The 11,425-nt window shown below is 34.1% G+C and overlaps 1 protein-coding gene across 1 annotated transcript; it reads left to right on the top strand.

Moving 5' to 3' along the window:
* Positions 1–7,729: 7,729 nt before the first annotated feature.
* LOC103213284 (olfactory receptor 6C2-like) lies at positions 7,730–10,362 on the top strand. The gene is made up of 2 exons (XM_007959117.2): positions 7,730–7,755; positions 9,399–10,362. The coding sequence occupies exon 2, from the start codon at positions 9,427–9,429 to the stop codon at positions 10,360–10,362; it is 936 nt and encodes a 311-aa protein (XP_007957308.2). The 5' UTR covers positions 7,730–7,755; positions 9,399–9,426.
* Positions 10,363–11,425: the final 1,063 nt, after the last annotated feature.

An 11,425-nucleotide genomic window follows, 5' to 3' on the forward strand; every position in this document is an offset into this window, starting at 1 on the left:
AATAATGCAGTTTTCCCTTGTTCAGTTCAAAAGACTGCCTTTTTGTCTATGTACTTGTTCTTCATTGGCAAAATTAAGTGTTCTGGAATTACAGTTTTTCACAATATTATCCATAATTTGTTATAATCCACACAATCAAATGTCTTTGCACAGTCAATAAAACACAGATAAATATGTTTGTTTTTTTCTTTACTTTAGTCTGTATCCATCTGACATCAATGAAGATATCCTTTATTCCATGTTTTCTTCCAAATCTGGCTTAAATTTCTGGAAGTACTGTCAATATATTCCTACAATCATTTTGAATTATTGCCAGCAAAATATTACTTGTATTATATTATTCAATATTATATTGTTCAATAACTTCCACAGTCTGTTGGATTATCTTTCTTTGGCTTGGGCACAAATATCAGTCTCTTCCATCAATCTACCTGGTTGCCCAGGTTGGTCAACAACATGACATAAGTAAGTGAGACAAAGTCAGACCATTCTTGCTTTTAGGGTGCATTCCAGCTGCACTTGTTCCAGGAGAGATTTGTTTGTGTTCCATGCTGTCTCCAAATTTCTTGGCATAAATGAGTATGTGTCTCCAGCATTGCATCCTTTTGTTGAAATTTATCAATGGGTATTCTGTCAATTCCTGGAGTCTTGTTTTTCATCAATTTCTTCAGTGCTATTAGGACTTCTTCCTTCAGTATCATCAGTTTTGAACATGTGCTACCTCCTTAAAATGTTGAATGTTAACCAATACTTTTTGGTAAAGCGAATATATATCCTTTCCATTTTCTTTTGATGCTTCCAGCATCATTCAGCGTTTTTCCCAGAGAGTCCTTCAATATTGCAATTCAAGGTTTGAGTTATTCTTCAATTCTTTTAGCTGGAGATATGCCAAGCATGTTTTTGCCTTTGGTTTTTTAACTTCAAGTCTTTGCACATTTCATTTTAATGCTTTACTTTGTATTCTCAAGCTGCCCTTTGAAATCTGTTCAGCTCTTTTACACCATCATTTCTTCCATTTGCTTTAGTTACACTTTATTCAAGAGCAAGTTTCACAGTCTCTTCTGAGATCCATTTTGGTCTTTTCTTCTTTTTCTGTCTTTTTAATAACTATTTGCTTTCTTCCTGTATGATATTCTTTATGTCACCCCACAACTCATCTAGTCTTCTGTCATTGGTGTTCAATGTGTCAAATAAATTCTTCAGATAGTCTCTAAATTCAAGTGGTATATACTCAAGGTCGTATTTTGGTTTTTATGTACTTGTTTTAATTTTCTTCAACTTCCATGTGAGTAATTGATGGTCCTCTTCCACAGTCTGCTCCTGGTCATGTTTTGGCTGAAGATATTGTGCTTCTTCATTCCTTTTTCCACAGATTTAGTTGATCAGATTCCTGTTTATTCCACTGGGTAAGGTCCATCTGTATAGCTGCCGTTTATGTTGTTGAAAAAAAGATATTTGCAATGAAAAAGGCATTGGTCTTGCAAAATTCTATCATAATATCTCCAGTATATTTTCTGTCACCAAGGCCATATTTTCTAACTACTGTGACTCTTCGTTTCCAACTTTTGCTTTCCAACCACTTGTAATAATTAATACATCTCGGTTACATGTTTGGTCAATTTCAGACTGAAACACTGGTAAAATTTTTAATTTCTTTATCTTTAGCTTTAGTGGTTGATGTGTATATTTGAATAATAGTAGTAGTAACTGCTCTTCTGTGTAGGTTTATGGATATTATACTGTCACTGGCAGCATTTCTTTTTGAAGATGAATGTGACATCATTATTCTTTGTCATTCTCAGCATGTTGTTGTTTTTGTTATGTGCCATCGACTCAGACCCAACTCATAGTGACCCCTCCTTGGGTTTCTGAGGCAGTATCACTATGGAAGTAGATTACCCCATCTTTCTTCCGAGGAGTGGCAGCATAGAAGACCAAATTATTTCCTTTTTCAAAATGGCCAATACAAGTCCATTTCAGCTCACTAATGCCTAGGAAATCAATCTTCATGCCTTCCATTTTATTTTTGCCAATTTTAATTTTCCTAGATTCATACTTCATATGTTCCACACTCAGATTATTAATGAAAGATTTTTCCTGTTTCTTCCCAGGTTGCATCAAGCCCGATCAGCAAATGAAGGTCCTGAAGACTTTACTCTGTCCACATCATTAAGACTGACTCTACTTTGAGGAGGCAGCTCTTCCTCATTAATATCCTGAGTGCTGTCGAAAGTGAGGGGCTCATCTTCTAGTGCTATGTCAGACTGGGTTTCACTACTATTCATAAAGTTTTTAGGGGTCAATTGCTTCAGAAATGGATACCCCCATCCTGTCATAGTCTGGAAGATCTGCTGAAAAATGTCCATGATGGGTGACCCTGTTGGTACTTCAAATATCAGTGGCATAGCTTCTAACCTTATAGAAACACATAAGCCATTACAGTACAGCAAAATGACAGACAAGTGGTGGAGATTTCATATATATAGTATGCCAATAACAAAATATGTCTAATAATATGTACATATTCATGAAAATATGACTCAAAACTGGGAATAAATTCAGTCATTTGGAAGATTTCTAGAAATGACAGCTCCAAAAAAGACATTAAAATAAATATTATAAATATACTCAATATAATCAAGTATCCAACTGAAAAAAGGGGGGGGGGGAAAGGAGAGAAATAAAAGATGTAAGAGAACAAAATAGAATATCTAGAGATGAACTACGCAAAATTTCAAATGAAGAGTTCCCTGGATGGGAGTAACAGCAGATAATGTACTACACAATGAAGAGTAATGCAACTGAACATATGATATGGCAACATAAATCATCTAAATCAAAGCATAGAGGTATAAAATCACTCAAAGAAATCACCAGTGTCTCCATGTCTTGTGCAAACAACAATCTGGTATATATACAAAAGGAGGACTAGAATGAAAGGATGCATAGGGGAACAAAAAATATTTTAAGGACAGAAACTTTTACAAATTTAATGAAAACGAAAATCTCATAGATACAAAGAGCTCAATAAACTCCAAGCAAGATAAACACACAATGAGACAAATGTATGTCTTAACAAAATGACTACACACCACTGAAAAGGAAAAAAGAATCTCAAGAGGAGATAATTGAAGGAAAAGATGTATTACATACAGCGAAAATAACATACAAATGCCAGCAAACTTTTCATCAAAAACTTTGTCAACCAGAAGACAAAGGAGTAAAATCATCTCTTTAAGTAGAATGAAAAATACCAGATGGAAACATGGGTGTAACACAAGAATGAAGAAGAGAAGCAAAAAATATTAGAGTGTATATTATATATATATTATTATATATATAAATGTAGTGCCTAACAACACTACACACAACCAAGAAATGTAGTAAGTGTGCTTTCCTTTTCTGGCAATAAAATATTTCTATTTATATATATAAATGTTGTTCCCCTTCTAAATATATTTTAAATCACAGTTGGTTATCAATAAAAATATACTGTTGGGTTTATAATATATGAAGAATTAAAAGACAAAAAATTATGCAAAAGCCAAGAGGATGGAAAAGGAAGGATACAATTTTAAAATTATCATATAATACATGAAATGATATGATATTATAAAAAGTAGACTGTGATAAGCTAGGAATGAATATTGTAAACTCTAGAGAAACCACACAAAAAGGGGTATAATTACTGAAAAATAATGTACATAAAGTGGTATCATAAAAATATTTAGTCCATCAGTAGATAGAAAAGTGACAGAAGGCAACAAGAACAGGTAGGATAGAAAACAAATGACAAGATGATAAATTTAAAGCCAACTATAACCAATAATTGCATCATATTTATTGAAAGGAAGAATTTGTCCACTAAGAAAAAAAGCAAACCATATAATATGTCATCTATGAAATAATACTTTGGCTATAAGGAACTATATAGGTTAAAGAAAAGTGTCTTTTTTTAAAGCAATATACCAAGGAAACATTAACCAAAACAAAATTGTAGTGTCTATATTAGTATCAGACAATGTAGATTTCAGAAAGATTATTTCTTGCGATAAAGTAGGATATTGAGGATAAAAATAAATTACTGTATCAATAAGGAGGGCATAGTATATGCACTATGTGTGTATATGTATGCAGCTCATAACAGAACTTCTAAATACTTGGATCATAAACTGATAGAGCTGAAAGAAAAACAGACAAATGAATAACTAGAGGTTAGAGATTGTGCTACCCTTCTCAGTATCCGATAGAAAATCTACCTAGAACATCTTCATAAAAGATTTGAAATACACAATCAATCAACCTGGCCAAATATTTGTAAAAGCCACAACCGAAAGAATGGCAGAATCTTTTCAAGGACCCACAGAACATTCACCATAATAGACAATAACACATGTCATGAATTTAAAAGTATTGAAATCATATCCAATATGGTCTCTGACCAGAATAAAATAAAATTTACCATAATAGAATGAATATATATTTGAAAAAAAAATCACCAATATTTTGAAATTATACATTTCTCACCCTAAAAACAAAAATTAACTCAAAATTGATCATAGCCCAAAATGTAAAAACTACCAGAAAATATAGAAACTATTTGCAACCTGTGGCAGACAAAGCTCTTCTAGAAAGATCACACATTACAAAGCACAGATCAAAAAAGAAAATTACTGGTTTGGATTTGGCATCATAAGAAAACAGAAGCTGATAACAATGGGAAATATATTTGAATATACATTTCATAAAACAAGATATACGCAGAACAAGTAATCATATAGAAATACTTTAACAACATTAAGTTGTCATGGAAATGCAAATAAAAACCACAAGACACATCCAAATGCACTCGTTGTTGTTGTTATGTGCCGTCAAGTCGCCCCGACTCATAGCGACCCCTCCTTGGGTTTCCGAGGCAGTATCACTACGGAAGTAGATTGCCCATCTTCCTTCCGAGGTTAATATAAAAGGGACATAAAGAAAAGTTTGGGGGTTATGATAATGCTCCATATCTTTACTGTGGTGGTAGTGGTTAGAGAGCTATACACAGTTGTTACAATTTGTCAAACTGAAAAACTGAAGATAATGATTTTATTGTATGTAAACCACACTCCAACAAATCTGCAAGCCAGCCTTGACCCACATTAGTCCACGATTTAAATAAGGCAATAATTCTGAAAAAGGCAAATAAGAAACATGTTCCTGACTTGAGTATATGGACAAAGACACACTCATATATACTTGACTTGAAGGACCCTATTAACTACAAAGGAGCTCTGGTGGGGCAGTGGTTAAAGCATTCGGCTGGTAACCAAAATGTCTTCAGTTCAAACCCACCAGCCGCTATGAGAGAGAAAAATGAGGCAGTCTGCTTCCATAAAGATTTACAGGCTTGGAAGCCCTGTAGGACAGCTCTGGTGGCATAGTGCCAGAGGCATTTGACTGCTAACCAGAAGGCTGGCTCTTCAAACCCACTAGCCACTCCTCGAAAAGAAGATTGGGAATTAATACACAACCCATCTGTCAGTTTCTCAATCTGTGAGGGTTTGTAGGTTGCTAGGATTCTGGAAGCTATGTCACTGATTTTTAAAATACCAGCTGAGTCACCACAGTGGACAGGTTTAAGTAGGAACTTTTGGACTAAGACAGATTAGAAAGAAAGCTTCACAATCTATTTCCAAAAATAAGCCAATGAAAACCTCACAGATCACAACAGAATACTATCCAACTCATTTGCTAGGAGGATCAATGGCTAAAGGAGAACATCATATTTGGTGAGGTAGAGGCCTAATGAAGGTGAGGGGTATTCTCAATGAGGGACACCCTCAGTGAAATAGTTTTGTATTACACCTACAATGAAATACTCGAGCATGCTCACAATAGTGAAGATGACTCGGCCGGGTAACTTTTCTTTCTGCTGTACCTAAGATTGCCATGTGCTACAGTCCACTTGACAGCAGCTATCTAGGTATCTACTTACAGTTCTAAAAGGTTATTGTTCTAAACACATACATTAATTTTTTAAAAGAAATTTCACTTCTATCAATTATTCTGACAATATGTAAATAATGATTTCATAAGGATTCATCTTGTAGATTTTTCTATAGTTGTGAAAGATGAGAAATAATCTAAAATGATTTCAAGTAGTGACTGAAAAATTATTGACTATCCATAGAGCAATGTTTTAAAATGGTAAAACGTTGGGAACAGCATAAATTTATAGCAAATTTTGTTTTAAAACCTGATGTTACATATGTACAATGGACTGAAACTGAATGGAATTAAAATGGTGCATATTAATACATTTTAAGATACAAAGGAGTCCATATATGTCTAAGGATACACTAGCTCTACATTTCAATATATAAGCTTTTTTTTTTTTAAGTTCAATGTTTGCTCATTTGTAAATATTACATGTGACACATGTTAGTGTGCTTGCGGGAAGAAAATTATGGAAGGATAGGCTCCAAAACAGTAGATTTTGTTACAGCTTCGTAAGCCATTCCCTTTGTTGTTTGTCTCTCCATTTTTCTGCTTTTACTTATCTAATCAAATATCTTTATAATTTATTCATATTATGAAAATGTGGAAAAGAGAAAATAAAGATCTATAATCTACTATCTTACATTATAGAAATGAATTTTAAAATACATACAAAACTGATTGAGGGTTTTTAGTTTTTGTTTTTTTAAATAACATTGTTTTCCTACCAGTCTGTTTTAAATGTTTTTGATGCTGTCTCCTGCCTCTAAATGTTATGCCCCACTGTTACCATGTTAAATTTATTTCTCCAAAGTTCATTACAGAGATGATTCATTAGTGATTTTTGAACCAGGTCACTAAGGACCTCTGTTTATTAACGTTGCTGAAGAATTGGAAATAAAATAAATCAGGCTTGACGTGAGAAAACCCACCTCTGAACTAAGGTAATACAGAACATCAACTATTTCACAGCTGGTAGAAGTTACTTTTAGCTAGCTTTTCTTTTCAGTGATGAGGATTAGAAGAAAATATTTTCTGTGCCTTTGACACTACAACATTTATTGTAAGGAATTTTATGCAATTGATTGCATTTTTTACTCACCCTTCACACACTGTGCTTTGCAATTGATAGAAAACACAAGGGAATATGCATTCCCAGGCTGTTGTTATGGTCACTGGGGAATGAGCAGATTCAATGAATGGTGACCAGAAATCCTCAAGCTGGTTTTCAACATAACATTCATTTTAAAATTGTAGCTGTAAATACAGTTGTAATTGAACAACCCATAGAAGGAAGGCATGATTAACTGCCAGAAGGGTGAGTAGGACAAATTCTTTCAGTGCAGTTACATTTTCCATTTTGAGACTGGAGTAATATTTGCCTCTAATAAGTGAGTCTTCCCAGCTGAATAAAATTTAGAAATGTGACTTCTAGTATCAGTGTTAATGGAATATCAGTTTTAGAGTGCTGTAAACCTAGTTAGTGTGTAGTCATTGATAAGATTATTTTAAGCAGTAATGTGTAGGTGGTCATTCTGTAGCATAAATTAGTGATATGGAGAGTATCTCCCACATACAGATTTCTAGAAACTCAGGAAAAAAAAAAAAAAAGGCTGAGTATGTGTATTCCAAGTTGGAGGTGGATACTAGACAAAGGGGTAGAGTGAGAAAACAGAAAGTTGGAGGGTAGATAGATGATTCATGTAAACTGTATATTTGAATATCTAGCATAATAACATTGATCCTTTATTGCAAAGTCTCAATAAATATAACATATGACTTTTACTGTAAAGAGCACAGAGAAGAAATAGGATGGAAGTGTTGAAAATCGAGAGTTCCTTTTCAGACTATATATGTTTGGAATTTATAACATTTGGTGTATGACTGAGATTCTGAAAAGCAATCATGTTTTGGAGATCAGAAGCTCAAGAAAATTCTCAGACAGTGAACATGTTAAGCAGTAAAGAAGTGCTAAGAAAGAAAGCTGACAACTATCAACTTAATTGAAGCAAAAAAGAAAATAAATATCAAGAAATTGTTGTTATTAGTTGCTATCAAGTCAGTTCCAAAGCAAGTCTATATACTGTTGTACACGTACTGTTTGTTGTACATTGCCCAGTCCGGCGCCATTTGTAACACTGTTGTTATATTTGAGCTCATTGTTGCAGCCACTGTGTCAATCCATGTCATCAAGGGTCTTCTTCTTTTTTTTGCCTGAACTTTCCACTTGACCAAGCATAATGTCTTTCTCCAGGGATTGGTATGGTATTTCTTGATAACATGTCCAAATGAAGTGACTCTAGAAAGGTCACAGAAAACCAGTGTATGTTGTATTACAGTAAATCATGAGAGAATATAGTGTGTGTAAAATGTAAGAATAGTGTGTGACAAAAGTACACATTCCACTTAGAAATCTCCTAAACTTTAAAAGACAAAGGAAGACTGATAAATTTTGGTATAAGCTGTTTTATTATAAGTTGGAGATAAAAGATGATTAAAATACATGGAAGATTGAATGCATAATGACTGAAAAATAAAAATCATTATCGTCAGGTACCTTTATAAATGCTTAATATACTAAACGTGTAATTTTTCAATAGTTTACAGATGATGTAACTGAGTCACAGTAAAAGCAATCAGGAGTTGGAGAAACTTTTTAGTATTTTAAATCTGATGTATTTTAGATTTAGTGCTATTAGTAATAAGATGTTGAAGTGTTTTTCAATCTTAACTGAAAAGTTGTGATGATGTCTTGCATCTTCATGCATGTTGGATCCAACATAACTTCTGCACAGTAAATTTCTTATAAAGTACCTTTCTCTTCTACATCAGAGTGGGGAGAAATAAGCTTCAATTAAACTGAAAATCATGAGAGAGAGTCAAGGGAAGGTGTGAGTAAAGGGAGCTGCTTAAAGGAAACATTCTTTTTGAAATTGTGCTAATGCTAGATCTCAAAATCGTATGCAGTGGATTTGGAGCGCCTCTATAGTGAGCTTCTGTGTGATATATTTCCACTTCACCAAGAATGATACTTAAAGGATGGACATGAAGGTCATCAAGAAGCTTTGAGATTCAGTTTTGTAATTCAGCTAAAATAGACTGTTGAGATTACAAAATATTAGCAGTTCTAACTATATGGAAAAATCAAATCCATGGTGTAGATAAAAATGAAACATAATTTGGAAAGAAAATGTGATAAGAAGGAAAGAAGAGTAATATAATGGAGTGTGGGATATATAAAGCTACTTGATGTTTTTAATTTCTCCTGAAATACTCAAATATACGTAATTGTGGAACATATACTACCAGTATATTGTTAATACATGAAATCAATTTTTAAATTACATGAAATAACTTTTGCTTTATTTTCCACTATTAATTAGCACTCCCCTCATATCAAATATCTTTAATTTTAGATGCGGATTGGATAGAAGTCAGAAGTCAATGATGAGAAATGGCACGATAACATTCATCCTGCTGGGACTCACCAATGACCCACAACTGAAGGTTGTGATTTTCATCTTTCTATTTATCACCTACATGCTGAGTGTAACTGGAAACCTGACAATCATCTTTCTCACCTTCATCAATTCTCATCTTAAAACTGCCATGTATTTTTTCCTAAAAAATTTCTCCTTCTTAGAAATCTCATTTACATCTGCTTGTATTCCCAGATACTTGTACAATATATCAACAGGTGATAAAACAATTACATACGACAATTGTGCCATTCAAATTTTTTTTATTGACCTCTTTGCTGTCACAGAATTTTTCCTCCTGGCCACCATGTCCTATGACCGATATGTAGCCATCTGCAAGCCCCTACATTACACGACCATCATGAGCAGCAAGGTCTGTAGAAGACTCATCCTTTGTTGCTGGACAGCTGCCTTGTTGGTCATACTCCCACCACTGAGCCTGGGCCTAAATCTGGAATTCTGTGACTCTAATGTCATTGAACATTTTGCCTGTGATGCATCTCCTCTGCTAAAGATCTCATGCTCTGAAACATGGCTCATAGAGCAGGTAGTCACAGTTTATGCTGTGCTGACCTTTATCATGACTCTTGTATGTGTTATTCTGTCCTATGCATACATCATCAGGACCATTCTACGCTTCCCTTCTGTCCAGAAAAGAAAAAAAGCTTTTTCTACCTGTTCTTCCCACATGATTGTGGTTTCCATCACCTATGGAAGCTGCATCTTCATCTATGTCAAACCTTCAGCAAAGAATTCAGTGGCCATTAATAAGGGTGTAGCAATACTCACAACTTCCATTGCCCCTATGCTGAACCCCTTCATTTACACCCTGAGGAACAAGCAAGTAAAACAAGCCTTCAATGACTCAGTCAAGAGAATTGCATTGTTCTTAAAGAAGTAAGATTTGCTAATGGAGAGCAATTACATTTTTAATAAAAGGTCATTAGTTCCTAAGTTTCTCTCTGTACAAATGCAATGCACTGCCATTGAGTCAGATCTGACTCACAGCTACCTCTCCTTGGGTTTCCCAGGCAATATCACTACAGGAGTTGATTGTCCAACCTTCCTTCTGAAGAGTGGCTGGTGGGTTTGAACCACCAGCATTCTGGTTAGCAGTCAAATGCCTTTGGCACTACACCACCAGAGCTTCTATATACATATACATAAAATACATATACATTTAAGGTATTCCTTCTTTCCTTTGCTAGAAGGAAATCTGTTTCAGGATAACATTTATCAATGAGACAATATAGTGAAATTTTAAGAAACAAAAGAATGGCTTCATTTTTTAAAAAGCCTTGACAAAAATGCAAACAAAATGAACCAATATCCACAGAATTGAGTTTATCATAATTTTGGGTGAGTCATTGTGCTTGTTTCCTTTCTAATTCTATATTCTGAGGATTTTTTTTTTTTTTTTTTCCCCTTAATGCCAGACACCATTTCAGGTCCTGGGGATAAAAATTATTATCTCTCATGGTTTCCAGTCTAGCAAGACTAATGATCAACACATTAAATAAAATATCAACACTACAAACAACAAATAATAAGAAATATTTAAAAGTTAAAATGGAATATAGTACAAATTATTATATCATAGAAGCTGAGTCATAAAATGTGAGAAATCATAATTCTGAATACTCTAAATATTACAAGACTAACACATTAATTGGTACAGATAAATAAAGTGAAATAAAGTGCTAAAAGTTCTTCTTAGCAGACAAGTAAGCTTGTGAGGAAAATGATGTTATAGCCTTAGGTACAAGAATGGCAAGACTTTGTCTCATGTACTTTGGACATTTCATCAGGAGGGACCAGTCTCTGGAGAAGGACATCATGCATGGTAAAGTAGAAGGTGAATGAAAAAGAGGAAGACCCTATGAGATGGATTGACCCGAAGGCTACAACATTGGACTAAAACATAGCAAGTATTGTGAGGATAACACAAGACCAGGCAATGTTGT

This window comes from Orycteropus afer, unplaced genomic scaffold (genome assembly GCF_000298275.1).
Source record: "Orycteropus afer afer isolate SDZICR_OR568_19922 unplaced genomic scaffold, OryAfe1.0 scaffold01510, whole genome shotgun sequence".
Taxonomy (NCBI): domain Eukaryota; kingdom Metazoa; phylum Chordata; class Mammalia; order Tubulidentata; family Orycteropodidae; genus Orycteropus; species Orycteropus afer.

What these genes read in the sequence shown, in the direction of transcription:
- LOC103213284 (XM_007959117.2), top strand. Translation starts at nt 9,427, where the DNA reads ATGATGAGAAATGGCACGATAACATTCATCCTGCTGGGACTCACCAAT.